At 38.5% G+C, this 22,602-nt stretch overlaps 1 protein-coding gene across 1 annotated transcript; it reads left to right on the top strand.

The window, feature by feature from the left end:
* The first annotated feature begins 4,867 nt into the window (after window positions 1–4,867).
* On the top strand, window positions 4,868–21,692 carry LOC115925158 (galactosylceramide sulfotransferase-like). Its single transcript, XM_030988480.1, has 4 exons — window positions 4,868–5,199; window positions 14,728–14,928; window positions 15,872–16,491; window positions 19,495–21,692. Exons 2-4 carry the CDS (start codon window positions 14,753–14,755, stop codon window positions 20,298–20,300), a joined length of 1,602 nt encoding a protein of 533 aa, XP_030844340.1. The 5' UTR covers window positions 4,868–5,199; window positions 14,728–14,752; the 3' UTR covers window positions 20,301–21,692.
* The last annotated feature ends 910 nt before the right edge of the window (window positions 21,693–22,602 follow it).

The raw sequence follows: 22,602 nt of genomic DNA, 5'->3' as shown, positions 1-22,602 counted from the left end.
TACACGCACACGCACACACCCACACACGGATGCATTGAAAGTTTTGCACATGTTTTAAAAGCGACTGCTGGAATTCGAAAGTCGTCAACTCCTGTCATTCAATAAGATAATTGTGTTAACGTCCCTCGGTCTCTCAACTGGCGCAACAAAATTATAATGGATAGTGTTATTATAACGCGATCTCTCCCACCCCCTACCTGCTGCAAGCCGAAGATGGCGTGATCCACAAATCCGTCCGTATCGACGGTGTATGCCCAGCTAGGTTTTTCGCTGGGCGTAGAATTTACGTAAAAATTGACCCCTGATGAAGTTGGGGAATTACGAATTTAATTAGTCTTTATTGAGTGCAATTATTTGACTGTGTTTTAAACATGGACATAACGTAATAGGCATTCATGAATGCTTTGCTTTGTATTGTCAATAAAATGTGAAAATCTAAACAGTGATCGTTGTCTGTTTGCATTTAATGACTGCATTTGGGTATTGATTTAAGTTTACAGTGAATCATTATGCATGGTAAAGTGATAGACGAAACAAACAGGAGAGCAAGAGATGGAGAGAGAGTGAGAGAGAGAGAGAGATAGATAGAGAGAGAAATAGAGAGAGACACAGAGAGAGAGAGAGAGAGAATGAAATAGAGAGAGAGAGAGAGAGAGAGAGAGAGAGAAAGAGAACTGATGAAGGGGTGTGGGGAAAGACGCGAATAGAGAGAGAGAGAGAGAGAGGGGGGGAGGGGGGGGGGGGTAGGAGAGAGGGAGGAAGAAGAAAAAAAATACGTACATGGTAAGAGTAAGGATGATCATTAAAGAGAGCTTGCGATTGATTCTGTTCAATCGCAACTCTGTATAAGACGGGCCCTGATTGAATTCGAAGTTTAAAAAGGGAAAAAGCAGTGCCAGTGGGGGAAGATTGTGGATTCGATTGGATGAGAGTCCCGGAGTTGGAAGGAGAAAAATTATATAAACGGTGCCTGCCTGTATGTGTTCTTCGCCTGGTCGTAAAAACTAAATAGTTTTTTTTAACGTAGATGGCAGCAAATCCTGGAAAGAAAGGAAGGAAGGAGTTTGTGTCATTGCCATCGACCCGTAAAGTATTATCCTAAAATTTAAATCGGGTTTAGCGAAAGGAGTTAGTCTGAGATCTCAGATTTTCCTTTGTAAACGTAATCTTAGACCGAGGGTTGGATTTCAGTGATCCCTATAAGTATTTGGCATCTCTTGTTCCTGCCTGGGGGAGGGGGGGGGGGGAGAAATAATTTTTGTTTTAATTAATCGAATTGTTATCCTTGATTATGAAGGTGGAGAGTTACACTATAAGGTGCCCTTTTACATTTTGTATTGTTTTGTTGACGAATAATCAGCAATAATGGTACGAGAAAAATTACATTATGTCTAATATTTTGTCTACCTTGAGATTTCATAACGAATAAACTTACAAGATCACGTTGATGAAATAACGTGAAATTCGCGTACCACTGCATGCAATGAGTGAGAAGTGAAATATCAAACAAAAACAAGTGAAATGTTTCTTTTCTTGCTGTAGTAAACCTAAGCGCTTAGGGACATTCATGTACTACTGAGATTACATCAATCTCTACACGCGCGTAATTGATGTGAAGCATATGGTTTTTCTATTTAAAAAACAACAGGTATTAAAGCTATTAAACAAAGTCAACCAGTGAAATATAGTCAATTACTCTCTGCCAAAATTAGGAAGCGGAACGCAAAAAAAGGTTTATTGCCGTTTGGTCTCCAGTTCGTCTACTACCCAACTTGGTCTACTATTCATTTAGTCTATTTCCAGTCGGATTATTCCCAGTTTGTCTAAAGTCCATTTTGTCTGCTACCCATATGGTCTAATAGTCATTTAATCATGAATAAAAAATAATCATCAAATGATTAATAGACTTGATGGATGGTGGGCGGAACGGGTATTAGACTAACTGTTTACTAGACTAAATGAACAATAGACCAAATGGTTAGTAAAATAATAGGATATCAGACCGATTCCATGACATTTGCTCCGGCGACAATTGCTCCGCTGTAAATTTCATACACTAATCGAATGGCTAACTTCAACCCTGGATTCAACACTATACCCTACCCTAAACCTAACCCTAAACCTAACATAAAACCCTATTGAAACCCTAACCCTAACCCTACATCTTAGACGAAATAAAGCCCGGAGCAATTGTCGCAGGAGCAAATGTCGTGTCACCTATCAGACCATATGGAGACTAGGCCTAATAACTATTAGCCTAAATGGTCATTAGACAAAACGATAAGTAGAGAAAATGATTATTGTAGTAGAAGAGTTTTTTTTTATTACCTGACTGCTGTGAAAGCATAAATGCTTGTTAGTAAGCAACCACTGAGGACCGACGGCTTTAGGTCCTCTCCGAGGGATCTGGTAATGAAGATTAATGTCTTAATACCAAAGGGCACTTGTCTAGCGCATGGACTTGGTTTCGAACCTGGGTCGTCGGATTACGAGACCACTGCTCTACCAACTGAGCAATCGCGCCTCCTATTAGACCATGTCGGTAATAGTAGACGGACTGGGTGTAGACCAAATGGCAATTCACCGCAAAAGACAAATGGCATAAAGCTATTACAAATTCTTCCTATCCTATCCCCGCCCTAGGTGCCCTTTCAGAAATCTACCATGTTGTATTTATGATTTTAAGTGATATATTTTGGACGACATTAAACTGTCAAATAATTTCATGAAAAGTTCTTGTTTTTTTTATTTTTATTATGCATGGAATATAAAGCTACATTACTTACAAAGCTTATTTCGCCTGCTATTTTCTTCTTTTTCTTGATATTACGAGAATTACCCGAATCGCATGTATTCCGGGCTATATTAGTCTGTATTGATGATTAAAGGGTAATCTTTTAAGTGCAGAATGCAGATTTCTATCAAAGTTTTCTACATTAAGTGTAAGATCATAGAGAGCCCCGGGTAAATTTATGATTTATTAATAATTTCCTGCCGTCTGCATATTTCATGTAATGAATAAATAAAAAGGGGAAACCTCCCTCGAATATCATAAGGATTGCCATTTCTTTCTTTTTGATGTCGGTATTCAGAAAACTTCGTATTTCCTGCTTTTAAATACAAGTTAGAAGTCAAGAGTTCATGGAAAGTGTAGATTTTTTTCTTCTCCAGGACTGACACAGCGGTTTGTATGTTCTCGCTTACTCGTACATGTTGAGCATGAGAAACAGCTGAAACATTGCTGTGTCATTATAGATAATATGGTGACTTTTTTAAAGACCGTCTGCACTAGTTTGGCCAAGAGGGATTAGACCACCCAGGGTGCTCACTGGCAGGTGGCTGTCTCATCAACTCAGCTCTCAATTAACATAAGAAGAAGAGGAATCATGGGGTACCAATGGTCACCGATTAGGCTTGTTTTTTCTATATAGAGGGAGCAAGCAGCTACAAGTAGTACAGGTGGGATTCAAAGGGGGGGGGGGGGCTTGTCACGGAATTTTAGGATTTGTGCCCCCTCCCCCATCGTCCTCTCCCCCTCTGTTATGGAATCCTGGATCCTCCACTTACAGGGACAATCCCGTTTACAAGATGGATGACATGCTAAAGAACACGGCCGGGGGGGGGGGGGTAGGGGTGGTAAAGTATAGGAGGGGGTCGTTCAGTGTTTTTTCAGACAGGCTTATAAATTCCCTCTCTCCCTATCTACATCTGTATTTTCCTTTCTTTTTTGCCCCTTCCCGTTACTTCGCCACTTTAAAGTTGATTTTAAATGACGAATTTCTGACTCATCCAACTAAATTTTTGAAAATAATCAAAGACTCTTTTTCATTGTAAATTGACGCCATGTTCACTTCACTCTGTCCTTAAGTTGATTTGAATAAAGTTAAATGATTTGAGAATCGGATGAGTAACATCTTGAGGGAATTTAAAAAAAAAAAATCGTTTACCGCAAAAAAAACTATTCATCATAGTTGTACCTCTGTCCGGAACATGTATCTAGAAACATGTTCTTATAAAAACAATGTGATGTTCTACTGCACACTGTATATAATAGTCTGAATATGTTAAAAAGCTGTATATTTTGTTGGAGAGTAGTACATCGATTTGCTGAAGTTTCTTATTTTCTTTCCTTGGATTTTATAAAACTTTATTAACTATTCTCGTTTGACATTTTGTTCAATCAATCTAAGCTTGATAATTGAAAATATATAGCCATTCCTTTATAAACAATAATAAATTACTTATATGACCAAGCTATGTGTTTCATGATATTATTCTCTATATACAATTGGTGGAATTATGTATACTGGAAGAGTTTACGCCTATTTCTTTTAAAATTTCTGTATCAAGGTTAGACCAAGCTAGGAGCTTCTTGGTTAATCAATGTTATGAAATACCCTCCGGAACAAGCTAATTTCTAGTTCATTTTGGGGGGTGGGGGGGGGGGTAGGGGGCTTATCCTGCCAATGTCCCTAGCTATCCCCATTATACACCCCGCATTCTAAATATATACATGTCTTACGCTTGACAATTCAGGTAAAATAAAACAAAATCTAAAAGAGAACGCAATACATTGTCGAAAACGCGTTGAGTTCCACCAGGGAGATGTGAGTTCTCCCTGGTTCCACGAACTTTCACGAGTGAGACCAACCCGTGCTGAAGCACGAAGCGACGGATCTATCGGTTAGGTCTGGATCACAAAGACTACAAACAAAAAAGTCAACAAAAGTTTTAGGGGAAAAAAAGAGAATGGGTGAAAGTCCCAAGCCCGCGAGTCACGCATGGGGGCATACCATACACACACAGGATCCAGTTTGAAAGGTACGCTGGAAAAAAAGGTACCATACACCATGAACCTAATACCAGTTTTGTGAAGCCTATTGTGAAAAAATCGACTCCGCTCCCGCGAGAACACGGACTGTTGTTTATAATGTTTTATGTGAAAGTTGGTTGAGCTTGCTGAAGAAGAATGACAATTATAGTTGTCGGTTTTGCCATGATACCGCGTAACGTAATATATATACGAACATTCAGACGTCGTTTTTGATAGCCTGGGAATTTTGCCGTCAAAGTATTCTGCAAGTGCCAATGAACGAATGAAACTGTATCCAATTAATACAATTGTTCTGCGAGGGGAGATCTGAAGCTTGGCCGAGATGATAATCACAGCGACCGACATAATTCGTTTGCAGGGCAGAGGTATGTATATAGTTCATTCATTCGTTTCTTTAGTTGTGTACAATTGCTATGATGACTCGTGGTAGTACTAGTAATAATACTAAAAGTAGTTACGAAGATGGAGCGATGTTGTAATAGTAAGCTGACAATATATGAGAATGTGAGATACTGCTATTACTACTGATATATTACTACTATTCCTACTACTAACTACTACTACTACTACTCTACTACTACAGATCTCTACTTCTACTACTACTACTACAGATCTCTACTACTACTACTACTACTACTACTACTACTACTACTACTACTACTACTACTACTACTACTACCACTACTACTACTACTACTACCACTACTACTACTACTACTACTACTACTACTACTTCTAATACTACTACTACTACTACTACTACTACTACTACTACTACTACTTCTAATACTACTACTACTACTACTACTACTGTCACACATCTCAGCAGCGTTCGGAGAGCTCTTCAGGTGCTATGTCGGGGCTGTATTTAAGCGTTTTGTAATTGATAATAATAATTACTTCGAATGTTTCCAAGCATTGCATTTGATAACAAATAATACTCTTCCACATTAACATTTTAAAAAAAGGAATGAAAAGGCTTATACATTATTTTCACCTTTTCCAAAACTCAACCTTCTCTTTATAAAAAGAACAGTTCTACTTCTATTCTGCTACTTGTCAAAGCCTGTTCAACATCTAGACAAGTGTGATCTTCTGCCGACGCTGGACGGCTTGTGTGAATTAGTGCCTAATTATATACATGTTTATGGTGCAAGTAAAAACTGATGATGCTGTGACTATTCGCAGCTGATGGCTTCCTTGAACTGCTTCAATGTGGGCAGCTCAATGATATTTGTAGGAAGCTCATCCCAGTCTTTCATGGTGCGGGGAAAGAAGCTGTACTACTACTTTTAAGAAATAGAGGATGTATGGTACCAAGTCTGGTGAAACGAAGATGATGTTGACTTCTTGTAGCTCTGCCTGTCACGCCTTTCGTTTCCCAAAACCACACAAAGGATTTTTTGCGATTGTACTTTTATGGAACGCATATCTAAAGCCATGAAAGCTTTCCCCGTTTTATGGAATGCGTTAATCCTTTCGCTTTATAATAAAGTTATTGAAAGTTACAGAATAAGAAAATCAATATTGGAAAGAAAAATCAATTGTGACCGTGATAATTAGATCATCTTGTATTCTTCGCTAACTACTCCCCTCCTTTCACACACACTCTCTCTCTCTTTCTCTCTCTCTCTCTCTTATGTAAAGTATGACATTTCTGTTTTATTGGAGAAGCTTGAGTTCTGGTGAGGCCAGGTTTAAAGTATTCTTGATAGATAGTTAAGATCTTCTCAAAACTTTAATTAACCGATCCCTTTTTGGTTTAGATTGAATATAATTCTGAGAAGATAATTATAAACTTTATTTATCGATGATATATTTGTCACAATCATTTCATGAAAAGAGGTAACAAAAATGAATTCCAACCTTACGGGCAACAATATGGCATAGATGGAAAACTTTGTCGGACCAAACTTTCGTACAACATGTGTGTCTGTACTCCATAGATAAATCCCATACAGTAGGAAAGATTTTTTTTTTTTTTTTTTTTTTTTTTGGGGGGGGGGGGGGGGGTTGGGGTGGGACCGATCTTACTAGGAAAATGACATGAGAGCTTTAGGGGGTGTGGGAGGTGGTGCAGGCGTCTTCCTTGCTCGTCCTTCTCACCTTCTCCCTTTCTCTCTCCGACTCTCTCTCTCTCTCTCTCTCTCTCCCTCTCTCTCTCTCTCTCTCTCTCTCCCTCTCTCTCTCTCTCTCTCTCTTAATTGTATTTTTTTTTTTTTTTTACCACTGGATGGGGAGGGGTGGGAGGGGCAATTAGTTCACCGGCCCCTGTGTCTACTATCTACGCCACTTGATCCTTATACCAGTTTATTTGTGCATAAACATTTCATCTAAAATATCTTTCATTTAATCATATCAACATTTCACAGTATACATCTTCTTCGACACAACTCACCTTTTCCCAATAATTGCCTCCAGACAATTCTTCCTCAATGTAATCGCCTGACCAGAACCTCGACCCTGTCGTTAGGTAAAGCCTGTTATTCGTTGTGTCACATCTGGGTCTCCCGTATGACATTGGCCTATGCATCAAAGTCAGGTTCAAGTTCATTTCTTTTCTTCGTAAATAGCATTTCCAGTAGCGGTTCTATAGAGGGGCACTTGAGGGGCACATGCCTCCCATATTTCTTCCAGTCCAACGCCCCCAATCAGTCTTGATTATAGAAGCGAGGCATACAGTTAACAACTAAATTATTCATACCCTTACCAAGTTTTGTAATTTTTTAAGTGTGTGGAAATTGATTTGTCCCAATTTATGTGACATATTAAAGCTTACATCTATAAACAAAAAAAAGGATCAAACAAAGGCCCTAATTCAACGATTCCAGTTTTTATTCCTGAGTTAATTTACAGGGGGGATGAATGATGTAGTTGTTACCTGTATGTTGAAAATGAACCCGCTCCCACACGCACCATATTCTTGTAAATCCCGCGCCTGAGCACATCTTCACCAAAACACGAATTTCAGCTGTCAAAGAACTAAAGGTCACAAACTACATTGATGGGACTGGAAGATTTTAGATTTAGGTGGCATCTGGGTTAGAGTTCAGTATAAACAATATCAACAGGTCCCCGATTTTACAGAAAGAAATACTTTTAAAACAACCTTGCCTCATTTGCTCCAACAGCCCCAGATTTCTTTCTTCTTCCTCAACCCCCCCCCTTTTTTTGGTTGGTGGTGGTGGGGGGGCTGGCACCCCCCCCCCCCCCCATCACCGCCTCTGATCCGCGATTGGATATACACGTGGTATATGGATCAAATTTGGATAGGTCGTACGTTCTGTTTTGGAGCGTAAGCCTTTTTTCTCTCGATTCCCTTACTTTTTTGCAGTCTCTCATATCCATGATTTTCTGGCATGGACACGACAATAAGATTACTGACAGCTGTTCGCGAAGGTAAAAAAACTATCATAAGTATAAACACATCCCCGGAAGGATTCACATACGTGGCTAAAACTGGCTATACTGGTGAATCTCCGTTTGGTCTACCCAGCTCGTCTACACGGTCTACTATCTACATGGTCTAATCATCATTTCGTCTACAGGCTTATAGTAATTTGGTCTAATTTTCATATGGTCTACTCTCCAACTAGTCTACTACATAATTATTTGTTCTATTGTTCATTAAGTCTAATAACCAGTTAGTTTACTCTTCCCAGTTTGTCTAATGCCCATTTCGTCTACAATCCAAAAGGTCTAGTATATCATTTGATGATTATTCATTTGTTGGTTATGATTAAATTATTATTATACCATATGGACAGTAGACTGGGTTTGAGGTGATTTGGTGAATATTAGTTACCTCGAAGTTGACAATTACATAATATTATCTTGGCTCTTCGGAGAATAAACACCGGACAACAGAAAACTAATCTAGGTGGAAAGTTAGCAGACAGGGTACGAATTGATTTGGTGAATATCAGTTGTCTCGAAGTTAGGCCATGTAAAAAAAATATACATGTTTAGCGTCCCCGCCCGCTTCCTTTTGTAGGGTCGCCTCCTCTTTTTAAATTTTTTTTTTTGTATTGATTTTTTTTTTGTAAAGAAAAAAAACATGAAAAACACTGCTAAAATGGATCTATTTCTGATTTAAAAAAAAAAAAAAAAATGTCGGCCGCCATCTTGAAAAATAGCCCTAATGTCAGGGAAAATGTACCGAGCGGCCATTTTGAAAAAAAAAAAAAAAAAAAAAAAAAAAGGGGCCTCCTCCTTCCTATTTTTCGAAAAAACAGGACATGTTTTTTTTTTATTTGGCCTTAGCAGACAGGGTACGAGGTGATTTGGTGAATATCAGTTGTCTCGAAGTTACAGAGTAATTTTGCTTTGCATTAGGTGCATGGGTTTGTTAACTATCATAATTGTTGTCAGTGGATTTGGCCTCAGTGTGTTCCTCATATGGTTTCCTAGGCTACCGAGTACATCGAGTGTTATGGTACAGATGCCCGGACATAGAAACCCACTCCTTAAAAAATAAATTGAATAAAGCTGAAAAAAGGCTTACTTGATTCTATTTGCAGCAAACATCGTATTCTGTAGAACTTTGCAGGAATTAAGAATATGTCACGTATGTCCTATCTGTGAACTTAATCGTTGGCAGTGTCCCAATATTCAAATTATGCAAGGAAACACGTTTAATTGCTAGAATTCACTGTCAGACACCATTGAGTGACTGCATTAATTTTATGACTGACTTTTTTTTCTTTGGCAATAACATACATGAAATGAGCTGTAACAGTTACATGGGCATTTGTCTATTATTATACGTTATTTTGTTTCAGATAAAAAACAAAATGCATACAACAAAACATAACAATACTAGACCAAAATGATATGTCTGCGTTCATAGAAGGCGAGATATTTCACCTCACCCGACAGGTGTCCGTTTCTATTTCAACCGTCGAAAAGAGCGATGAAATTCAGAGATTTGTCGTTTTGTCGTAAATTTTATATACATGTACTATGTATAATGAAGCCTCATGCACTCACTTAGCGATTTTTTTTTTAAGCTTGTAAAATGACTCATTTTCCTGTTCTTATTGTTATGACCCTCAACATTTTGTTTCTGACTTTTTTGCCCCCCCCCCCCCCCCCCCTCTTATTGTGCTTGCGGTATGTGGTTTGGCAGCCAGACGCTGTAGCGTACGAATTTCATGAAGAATACAAAGATCTAGGAGAATACAAAGATCTAGAGAACCGTCATCTTTTTTGCAGAACACTTAATATTCTGTCAGAACACATTTATGTGTACAATCCATTTCTTTTTCAAAGAAATCACGCATAAGGTCTTTATTAGCCACTGACGTGTTGTGATATGCCTGTTGAACCATTGGCCTTGCAACGGATTTCTGTACTTTATTTATTTACCGATGTTTTGAATGGGAGTTATGGAGAACCAACATAAATGTTAGCGGAAGCTCATTTTGTGCTTGCTCACCTGCTGTATGTTACCTTCAGATAATATCAACGGTCTTGTTACATTAACTAGTCTTTGAGCAAAGTTTAGCTCTAAATGTGGGTCTTTATGGCCCGAATTCACAAAGCAAGGTTTGAGCTCAAACCTCCTTTTGTTTCGCCAAACCTCCAGGTTTGTAAAAAACGCGTAAAACGTGTCATAATATGACGTACGAAAACCAAGGTTTGTCGACAAACCTCCTTTGTGAATTCGGGCCATTAAATTTATATAAAGGCTGCGCGCATCATTAAAATTGCGGCATAGATCATTAGACCCGTTTACTAACATATTCACATTTTAGGCATTCTGTATTGTAGTTCATTCATTAAAAACAGGTTAATGGAATACCTCATCACTAGGTCCCCAGGAAAGAAACATCCATACATTTGAATATGTCAGTTAACCGGTCTATTAACGTCGCATAGACCAAGATTCAAGATTTATTTATTTCTTTCAACTTGCATGAAAACAATAAATTCATGACCAGTAACAACACGTTCATCGTCAGCAAGAATAAATTCATGAACAATAACAAGAAAGTTATACAGACATTGAAAATGTGGAAAAGAGGTGGTCTGTAAAAAAAAAGCACAGCTTGTTCAACACAGATCACCTTTACAGGAACAACAACAACAACAAACAAGACTTTAAAAGAATAGATTACAATACAGGGCAGGAAGGGGGGGGGGCTAAAAATACTAATCTAGTTACGTATTCTGAATAGAAATAAAAACCAGATCTATCACTAATTTGTAGAATATGGTAGGTTACAAAAAAGAAGCAGATTAATCATAATAGAAAAGTAAGGCATAGAACTTCGTTTATTTCAAGCAGAAGAAGATCAGTTATCACAAATTTTACGACCTTGACGGTAACGCATAGTGAAGGTTGTTGTCTAGACTCCCGTGCTCAGAACTATGGTATCTTCGATGAGGAATGTTTGCACTTTTCAAGTTGGTGTCACGTTAAGAACCTAAATCAAATACCCGCTGAGAGAAGCAAATAAAATTGTAATCACACACTCCAGTACTCCACGATAACACAGCATAGCCTATTGACATACCAGTCTTGTGTGGATATACACGAATTGGCAATCAAATATTAAAAAACTACCGACTTTGCAAACAACCCTTGCAGATTGTTTTATTGTATTTCTTCTTCTTCTTCGCTATAAGTACTAACTGATCTTCTTAGTAAGAGGATTTGTGAATCTTGAGTAAAATCCTGAAATGAAGATCTCGTTGCTACGATTTATTTTTTGTTTTACTTTTGCTAACTCCTTTGAATGTCGATCGTGGAAGAATATCACAGCTGAAATGACCCATGTAAACAACTGCCATTAAAGTGTTCGCCAGAATTGTGGACCCGAAAACTCTGAATTAAGACATGTTTGTGTAGTCCCGTACCATGTTGGCTTTATTGTTGTTCGATGCCTTAACTGTTTGTAAGAGAAGACTAAAGTAATTTGTTTTGCCAGGGTTACAAAACCTCATAATACAACTCTGTAAATCGAAATAAGATTTCAAATGAAAAAGAAAAAAGTCGACCATTTGGCGGCAGTTTATTTTAACAATGGAATCATGTAGGCCTAAAGCCTGATCGGTATACTTGCTTTCTGTGACGCAAAGTGGAGGTTAGCCAAGACCATACAATTTAAGTAAAGTCTAAGTCAGAAGAAGAAGAATAATGAAGAGAAGAAAGATTTAAAAAAGAAGAATAAGGAGGAGGAAGAAGAGGAGGAGACGAAGAATCAGGAGGAGGAGGGGAAAAGAAAGAGGAGGAGACAAAGAAGAAGAATGAGGAAGAAGACGAGGAGCAAGAAAATAAGCAGAAGAACAGGAGATAGTAGTAGTAGATTTAGAAGTATTAGTAGTAGCAACAGTAGTAGTAGACGATGAAGAAGAAGAAGAAGAAGGATAAGAAGCGTTATGTCAAGTGTTATGCTCTATTTGATCAACACTTAGCATCATGATTGCTTTTGTCGATCGATGTTTGATCGGTCATGCAAATAATTATGTAAACATATAATCTTTTTACGATTGTATGCTCTGCTCACACGTCAATCCAACAACAGATTGAAGATTTGAGCAAAAAGAGAGGAATAAAATAGTCGATCTGTTTGATATCTATGCCTACACAGTGCAAACAATGGACTTGAAAGTAAAGTGAACTTAATCAAATCCGACCCAATTGTGAGAAGAAATACGCGGAACAACTGAAGAACCTCGATGCAAAAGCTCTTTTCCCTTTTTTAATATTCAATCAATTTTTAATCAAATATTCCCAGTGTAAAACTAATCTATAGGTCTATAATTATGATGGAAGGGTTGTTTAGTAGCCTATAAAGACCGAAAATATGTAATTTTGCAACGGTTATGTGTTGCACAAAGCAACCCTTTCTGCTAACAGATCCCTATTGTTTTGTGCAAATCAGCCCGCGCGACAAACGAGCGCCCTTGCATATTGGTACTTGTGGCAAAGGAAAGGTTAAAGGGATAGGGTATCTTTGCCTCAGATTCTAAACAAAATCCTGGATTTAGCTCATGCTGCAATCATAATTATAAAGCTTTCAGGAATCCCTTGACTTTTACAAGCCGATCGCCTACTAGTATCTGATTATCACGATATTTATGATTGGAATTCGAAATTTCAAAAACCATTTTCCCAACACTTTTCACTACACTACAATCTTATGGGGAAAATGAGTACGGTAAAAACCGGTCACTCAAAGATTTTTTACTTTTTGAGGCACTTTTGGATCATTTTGAAGCGCATTTTTGTTTAGCTAGGGCTTCAATATTACATCATATCACAGACACTGATATTAAACACGTAGGGCCATGAATCTCAGATTTGTAAAACTTGAAACATTGTTAAACAAGCCTTTAAACATGCCCCTGAGAGCAGTCAATATGTTTTATATTACCTGAGGTGACTGACTGGTCGATCTTTGAACTATTACTTGCTCATAGTTTCACTTGTGATGATACTAGCAAAGAGAAGTTTTCCGGTAGGAAGGAAGTTAGAAACCAATTGTTCCGTGAAGATGTCGCCATAGACCAGCTGATTCCTGTGGACCTTGGCGCTGATTTCCTCATACATCACGAATGTTTCTTTTTGTGATATGTAGGCCAAATTTCATTGCCACTCTTGATTAGTTGAATATCGAAGTTTAAAGCTAATCTTGAGCTCTTGTATGGGAATCGTATGTTCAGAGAACATGGCTATAATTCATTCTGGATTGTTTATCCTGCAGTAGATTGATTGTTTGAACCAGTAAAATAGAAATAAACTCACAAAAAAACCCTGCTGGAAATCATCTTCAATAAAAACCACAACTCTTATTTGCACATAGTGACCTGTGTGAAGCACGTATAGTGTCGGGCCTACTTACCTTGATTTCCTTATCTTTCTATGCTGATTACTCAGCCCCTATACATTTTATGCGTCATTTATTTGTTATCTTGAACATTCAGTGTACATTCCGTTGGATTCTGTGAGAATATATTTTCTATATTTCCCAGAACTCAAGTTTATCTTTAAAAGAAGACAACATTATAGGAAAGATGAATAGTTTGTGATAGTTTTCATTCTTTTTGCTGTTGCGGAAAAAATATTTATAGAAGAGATTCAATTCAATTAAATTCGCTTTATTAGATTCCATCTTTTCATAAATCATTGTAAAAACACATCAATTTAAAACTTGCAATTTGATACATAAATACATGTGAATGACATAAACATTACAACTGTGCCCAATTTAGTTCTGCCATAATAATGTCAGAACTAAATTGGGCACAGCTGTAACAAAACTTAAAAGACAGCTTCCCTGATAAAATAGGATGTGGTATTGAACAAATCGTTGCTGTTTTTGCCAAGTGTTTTGTTTTTTCTGACGAGGAAGTAACATCATTTTAAACAATGGATAGGCAGTTTCAACAGGTTCATTCGAGCAGATTTCTTGCAATTTATCAACCAAAATGGGGCGTTGCAAATCCTCAGAATCAAGCGCAAGTCTTGCGATTAATTGCAAACTTGCAATTGATCGCAACTCAACTTCCTTGCAACGCCCCATTAGTAAGGGAGGGAGAGAGAGAGAGAGAGAGAGAGAGAGAGAGAGAGAGAGAGAAAGAGAGAGAGAGGGAGAGAGAGAGAGGGGGGGGAGAATAAAAGCTAGATCTAGTTAACTTAATTTAATTGCTAAAAATGATTAATTGCAAATAATTAATCGCAATTCAACTTTCTTGCAACGCCCCATTAGTAAAGGAGAGAGAGAGAGAGAGGGGGGGGGGGGGGAGGGTGTGAATAAAATTGAGTTGCAATCGACTGCAAAATTAATATCAGTTGCGCATTGTGCAACTTGCAATCAATCGCAACTTTCTTGCAACGCCCCAATAAGTGATATATTCTTTTTAATCCCATCTTTCCCTCTCTGCAGCTCAAGATAACCGACCGTGGTCAAGATGAGGTACTACTGTAAGATATCCCCGGAGAAGTTCATCATCCTATCGGCTACTTTAGGGATCTACATCCTTCTCCTACTCTTGTCTTTCAACAAACAAACCAGCACAAAACCACAGGAGCTGCAGGAGCGCAGTGCGAACGAGCCTGCCAAGAAGCTAGAATGGATCGGAGATAGGTAAGACAGACATGATCGCAAAGGCTTTTAAGAAATCAACTCAAAGCCAATTTTAGTACCATTGCGAGACAAACGAATGTCACTGCGACTTTATTTTCGATACTATATCCGCAATGAGTAATATATTTAGCATTATGGAAATCATATCCAGATTATGTAATTCGTTGTTGAAAAATTATAATGTCCGTATTGTGATGAAAAAGGCTGTTGAATTGTCTTAGGCGGTTTCTCGAAAGTCTTGGCGATCCCTGGCCGTGAAAATGGACTATAATATAACTGATTATAATCCAGCTAACAATGACAGTTATAAACTGATTCAGCCAAGGACGCAGCTAGTTCGTAACTGAGTCATGTCTTTCGGATGGTGATGTTTAAAGGTCGGTCCCCAGACGTAAATAATCATATCTGATTGATACACGTCTGTAAAAACCCAATTACACACACATGTGCTTCGGCAGCGTTTGCTCCAGACTTTATTTTGTCGAAAGAATATAAATTGTTGGGGAAAGGTTTCGGTTGTGCTTAGGTTGCATATCGGTTTAGAATAACATCATGTTTATGCATAGTGTTGAGTTTGATATCGCAGTCACACCGCCAAGACCGACTCCAACCTGGCCAAAAAACGACCGACTAACCGACCGATTCCAACCCGACCAAAAAACGTGCGATTAACCGACCGATTCCAAACCGGCCACAAACCGACCGATTAGCCGACCGATTCCTGCATATTCGGAGTAGTGTATTATTTTTTTTCTTTCGATCTCTTACACCCTATTGTAGACCTTTATATTCACATATGTCACAGGGTAATGGAAAAGGCAATTTTAGTTTTTGCTATCGTGTTTTGACAAAACAAGTCAAGATTGTTGATTTGCAGTTATGTAATAAAAATATGTTTTACGATGTAATGTTCAAAATCAAGCTTTTGCTATTGTCTTTCCAGATGGTTAAACAATCTCCAGCACCAACCCGTCATCCACCGCACCAAAAACCGTCTCTCCAAATCCGTTATTCCTAGAAATGACGTCAGCCATGACGCAAGCGAAGACGACAGAGAATCATCGGTTAGCGGTGACAACGCCGGTTATGACCACTCCTCTTACGCGGTTTTCTCGCATCCGTTCGGACGCCCAGCTCCGAACATTCGACGGATATATCCCAAGGACAAGAGCAAATCGAACATCGCATTCAAACCGCTATCCGATTCCAAGATCGGCGTTCGGCGAACCTCGAAGCGAAACCGGGCTGACACGATACCAAATAGAGACGATACTGATGGTGCTAGCATTATCGATGAGAAGATAGCATTTGATTCGAAAGAGGATCATGCTACGTGCAAGCCGCATTCAAATATTGTTTACATTAAGACACATAAAACAGGAAGCTCGACGTTGCAGAACATTATCTATCGATATGGTGATGAAAAGAATTTGACCTTTGCCCTTCCGGCACGTGATGTGTACATCCAATCAGTGCGCGAGTTTGAACCTTCGAGTATATTACCAGTGCGACCGGGAAGACAAATCAACATAATGGCTAACCACGTCCGGTTCTTCTACAATGGTAAGTCGTGGACATAATCTAATGTTATGACTACAAAATTGTTTAATGGAAATCTACGTCAGGAAAACTAACATTGATCTGCTCAATGCCCCTTCACACTCACAGTTCATCCCTACATCCTGATCACTGTCGAGGATGCAGTAATTGTTTTGGATGAAACAGGGTCCGAAATGGTACTACTTTTTTTCTTCTTTTCAAACGGAAAGTATGTCTTCAAAGCTCGATTCGTGGGAGAGATAAAGCAACTTGTCTGATTGATGTTGGCGACTGTGCCCACGAAGCAAATAATTATTTCATAAAATAAAATTTGACCGAAAATATTTGCTAAATACATTCTGAATAGATCAGACGCCGGAGTGCAACTTTTTGTCATTAAATCGATCCTTAAAAGTGGTCAAACCATTATATTCAATTAAAGTCAGAATCTTCCCTTTTACGAGAGGTTATTGACTTTCGTGCCATGATGACACTCCCTCCAATTTTCTCGTCTAACCCTTACTGTACTGGGCTATTTTGAGCACCCTCTGACTGGGGGGGGGGGGGCCTGGGAGGCCCCCCCCCCCCCTATGATCTCGGCCGTCGAATGTCCGATGAACACGCAAATTTGCATATTTGTAGATATTTACGTAAGGAACAAGATGGTATAATTAGTTTTTTCCTAATATGCAAATTTTTGTCGTTATAGCCTAATTAATTATGCAAAATGCTAATTTTATGCATTTTACAGAAAACTCTACATATTTGTCCGTAGACTTGTGAAGAATCTTGAAAATGTATTGAATAAATGTTTCCTTCATCTCAAATTCATGAGGTTTCATTATTTTTATGAAATTTGAAAATGCATAGGTTAATTTGCATAAATTATGAATACGCAAATTACGCATTCCTGAATATCAAATCTGGAACTATATTTAGGGAACTAGAATCATTACAAAAATTGTCAGACTCCACTTTTTGAATGTTGAAACTCATTATTCATATGAAACTTCTTTTCTAACACAAAATAGATATTTGATGTAATTAATAATGATAATTTATGCAAATTTGATGCGATTTTCAATTATTTATTTTCTTATGTATTTTATTGTTTTTTAATTTCTTATTATATCTATTGTTTTATTTCTAATGTATTCTTTTGTTCTGGAATACATCAAGTTACTCTGAGAAACATATAAAAGCAATTTGATATCAATTCATATCTTCACATTTCTGCTTGTACATGAATATATGCAATTATAGCACTTTTTTGATGACATGCGCATGCTAATTGTTATGTAACACCTTACAGGTATATCCGATTTTGACGAAAATGGTATCAAAATGTGCGCAAGACTTGAGGGAAAAAAGTCATGAAACGACAATTCAAAATTCTAAGCGGTTGCGGCGCGATCTCCGAAAATGTCGAGGGGGGGGGGGCCTCCCAGCCCCCCCCCCCCCAGTACAGTAAGGGTTAAAGCATTCTCCTCATTTAGGCCAACCTTACCGGTTTCTTCACCATATTTTTCCACACGTTACACACGTTCAGCTTCCCAATTTCACCTTCCATTAATTTCTAATACGCAAATGTATAATTCTTTTAAACATGTAGGACCGAAGATTTTTAATAATTTAAATACAATCATTCGTCCATGTTCAACAGCAGCCTCCTCCTTCAAAGTCTTACTCAAAAGTCACTTTATTCATAAATATACTTCTTGATTTCCATATATCTTTTTAATAAGTTTACCTCATATATGTACACTGTACATGTAATCTCTCTTTCTCCTTCCCTTCTCTTGGGTGAGTGTATGTGTGTGTTGGATGTGTCAGCTTGTGATTATTATTAATGTTTTACTTATAATTTGTTAATTTTGTCAAAGTGGCACCAGTCCAGAAGATCTTGATCTTTTTTGGTTGCCCCTCACGATATGTTAATTTTATACATGTATATGATTATGTCAATATGTTTTATTGCATTATAATACTATTTTCTTTAATATCGTTGAATAAAGATGAATTGAATTGAATTGAATGAAAACATTTCCCTCTGCCATCTACTTCCATATTCCATACTTTCTACACAGATTCATCGTCTTCCCTTCTCAACACATGACCCATCTATCTCACTCCACTTCTCTTGACCACTTCCACCAGTTTCTTCCAGACCCGACCTTTTCATGAGCTCCCTAGCGTTCTTTCTATCGGACAGTTTCACACCACACATCTTCAATATCATGGCTCTCTCTGTTCTCCTCAAGATACCTTCTTCTACTGTCTTCATATTCCAAGTTTATGATCCATCTGCCATCGCTAATCTCACTCAGGCATTATAGACCATAATGCTAAATATATTACTCATTGCGGATATATCAAGAATAATATCGCTAGTGATATTCGTTTGTCTCGCAATGTATGGTCAAGAAGTAGAGTAGAGTATAAAAGACGCTTGCTTACAATATCTTTTATCACCTGACGAAGTGGTGTAGCGGCGCACGAAACGTCGTGATCTCTTAGATCCATTGTTGACCATACATTGCGAGACAAACGAATATCGATATTATATTTCCTTTTATTCTCATCGTAAACCTTCTACCAGCATTGATCAGGTTCAGGTCATTAAACTCTATCCAGCCAAATCTGTATCTTCTTGCCACTGTAATCCCACATGCTCCAACACTGAAAATTGTATCCCCAAGATGGCGAAACCTATATCAACCTTCTCAACATCTCTCTTCAAATCAACAAAACTAACAGCATTCTGATTTTTAAAACTATTCATGAAGAAAAACACAAGTTTGTTCATGATTTAGTATGTTATTTTCGACCCCTCGGTAGAACAACAGTGCTGTATTGACACAGATAGTTCATTCACGTTATCATGTATGTCGTTATTTATATATTTGTGTTCGGTAAATGAATGCAGAACATCATTGTTCAATTTTGTGATAGCCTTGTCGTAGTAGACAACCGATGCTACATGAAATCCTCATTATGGTACCATGTGTTTATTTTCGTGTCTGGCAGATATCAAGAACCTGATGCCGCCGGATACCAAATACATCACGATCATCCGGAAGTCATCGGATCAGTTCCGGAGCATGTATACCTACTTTGTCATGGAAAACACTTACAAGGCTACGCTGGAGCAATACTCGCTCAACCCCGAGTTCTTCTACCAAAAATACGGCTCGGGAAAATACAAACGACACAACGGCCGGGATCCAACGCTCTTCGATCTCGGGATGGAGCGAAGCTTCAGCGACGACCCGAAACAGGTCCTGGACTACATTGAGTTCCTGGACTCCAAGTTCCATTTGGTCCTAATCATGGAATATTTTTACGAGTCGCTGATTCTTCTGAAGGATCTTTTCTGCTGGGATATGCGAAGCCTTGTGCACGTGCATAGCAAGATCAAGATTTCGCTGGACCCGCATTCTGCAGTACCGTCTGTGGAGGACGAGAGAGCAGCGGACGATGTGGTGAAGCGTCTTGATTGGTGGAACGCGGGTGACGTCAAACTATACGATCACTTTAATAAGACTCTATGGAAAAAGATCGACGCCTTCGGAAGGACGAAAATGGCCGCCGAGGTGGCCGAATTGAAAGCCATGTGCGCCAAGGTGAAAGATCAGTGTATGGAAGGGACGAGAATTCGCGAGATTTCGCGAGGCTCGTTGAAAGAGACGGGTCTAGCTGAGTATGTTGTAAAGAAAAGTCAGATGAACAACGGCACCTGTAGGCGACTTGCAATGATTGCCAGGGTATTCTTATCTCATCTTAGAAAGAAACATATAACTAGGTTCCGCCAAGAAAATTCGACGACGACGTAGCGCAATCGCGAATTTTTTAAAACCGTTATTTCTGTATTGATTGGTTGAATTTCATCTATGAATCGGTAGACTTCGGTTGTGTGACCAAAGTGAAAATACGGATCTTTGACCATAGTGACGTCGTAGAGTCACGAAGGGTGGAGCGATAAGCTCAGCGGTTGAGCGATGGTCTCATAACCAGGAGGTCCCGGGTTTGAAACCAAGGCAATACGCTAGGGCCCTTTGGTAAGGCGTTGATGCCTACCAAGTCCCTCTTAGAGGACGTAAAGCCTTTGGTCTCCTGGTTGGTTAATAAGCATACAATGCACGTGCTTTTCTTAGCAGTCGGATGAAACAAATTAATCAACCAACCATTACAACGGTGATTTAGTGTTGGTAACGAGTTTTTGACATAGCCAAAAGTTTGGTCACATCGAGTATAGGTAATCCTGAGTACTTATCATAGATTCTTACAAGGATCAATGAATATTTTCTTTGAATATTTAAGAGGCGTTAATGATTTATTCGTGCCAAATGAATTATTCTTATTTCAAAAGTGTGATTTCCAAGAAATAAGCTAATGGTTATGGTTTTAGCATGGAGGTTTGTGAATTATGGAGGCTGGTTGTCAATACACGTACCTATCTATAATAGTGTCGTAAAAGTGGCTATAAGATCCTAGAGCGGTAATAACGTGAGCTGTGGGTCTACGACGATTTCCCCGTAAAAGGAAAGCCAAATGTATTGGTATATTACTCAACATATGGGCCCCGTCTTACAAAGAGTTGCGATTGATCCAATCCTCCAATCAATCGCAAGTTTGCAGTCTCCTATCTCTTATGTACATAGTTGCGATTATACTGCCAACAGACTGCTGCACAAAATGTCCAACAATGCATCCCCAACGAATGAAGCGCGCATGATGATTCAATAACAGGTAAAAGATCTTTGTACTCTTTCGCCGAAAGATGTCGCAATTGAAAATACCTAACAGCAGTGACAGCGACTGACTTAGATAAGATTATATGTTTTTGACCAGTTGCGTACGCAGGAATTTTTCAAGGGGGGGGGGGGGGTCAACATTTTGAAATCGGGCCGAAGGACATAAGAGGGTAACCCTAAACCCCCCCCCCCCCCCCCCCTGCGTACGCGCCTGTATTTGACTTTGTTCTGAAGAAGTCTAGATGACTTTAATTGAATGTGTCGGTCACCCGGAGGCCGGAATCCCGCACTATCTAGGCATGAATTGCTATGTATTCAGTTATATTACTTTTCCAGTACGATTCTGTCCAGTGTTATACGTAATTTCCAGAGATTATTGTATTATATTGTATGTATTAATGTATATCTTTTTTATATTATCGTTGCAATTATCTGATGATTAATTAAATGACAGACATTTAAATCTCACAATCAAAGGCCTATTTGCAATTTCTTTCGATTCAGTCTGAATTATTTCTTGGGGGGGGGGGGTCGTTCTTGTAATCCTATTCATTTCACTCACGTTATCCATTTGCACCATTTACCCTTGGCTTTCCATAGGGTGGTAAGGCGAAGCTTGGATTCGAACCTTCAGCTCCTCGATTTAAAGGGGAAGTCCACCCTGGTATTAAGTTGGTTTTAATATAAGCAGAAAACGGGGGGGGGGGGGGCGGGGGGGGGACAGGTCAGTGAAAATTTCAGCATGATCCGATTAAAAAAAAGTGAGTTATGAATTTTTGAATTTGTCGTCAATGGCAAGGTTGACATGCATGTACGCCATAAAAGACGCCACCATCTTTACCATCATTTTACAGGTGCCGGAACCCCTCTCCTACTCTGAGAAAATGTTGAAAATTGTTATCATTTTGATATCTTTATAACTAGTTCTTTACTTCTCTGATACAAAAATACATGCATTATTTTGTTGACATTTTGCATTTTGGTTTATTTTCCATAATAATTGCTCTTTTCCTATCCATCCGACGCTGCTGATCAGTTTTATATATATATCGAAAGCAAATGAATCATTTATATTAATTGTTGAGCCAGGGACGAGTCCTCTGCGAATTCTTGATAAATTATCAGTACTTGTAAACAGAAATATCTAATAACAATCCAAAAAGAAAGTAATTTTCATAGAACATTGATCATTTGCTTATCCTTCGCAATATGACGGCTCCACTTTTACCATAAATAGAAAATCTCTTACAGGCCATACAATGAATAATTCACAATTTTTGATTGGAGTCGGGATTTAAATAAGACAGAAATGATTTACGATTGAGAACAGGAAATTGGAATATGATCTAGGTGAATATTAATTGACAAATATCTAAAGATA

Source organism: Strongylocentrotus purpuratus, unplaced genomic scaffold, assembly GCF_000002235.5.
Source record: "Strongylocentrotus purpuratus isolate Spur 01 unplaced genomic scaffold, Spur_5.0 spur5_scaffold_17, whole genome shotgun sequence".
Classification (NCBI taxonomy): domain Eukaryota; kingdom Metazoa; phylum Echinodermata; class Echinoidea; order Camarodonta; family Strongylocentrotidae; genus Strongylocentrotus; species Strongylocentrotus purpuratus.
Note: the sequence above shows the minus strand (reverse complement) of the source record. Positions and strands in the feature narration are given on the sequence as shown.

Excerpts from the sequence above, each read along its gene's own strand:
- LOC115925158 (XM_030988480.1), top strand. The coding sequence starts at position 14,753 with ATGAGGTACTACTGTAAGATATCCCCGGAGAAGTTCATCATCCTATCG. Across the intron at positions 14,929-15,871 it reads CTAGAATGGATCGGAGATAG|ATGGTTAAACAATCTCCAGC; the intron begins GTAAGACAGACA and ends TTGTCTTTCCAG. Across the intron at positions 16,492-19,494 it reads CGTCCGGTTCTTCTACAATG|ATATCAAGAACCTGATGCCG; the intron begins GTAAGTCGTGGA and ends CGTGTCTGGCAG.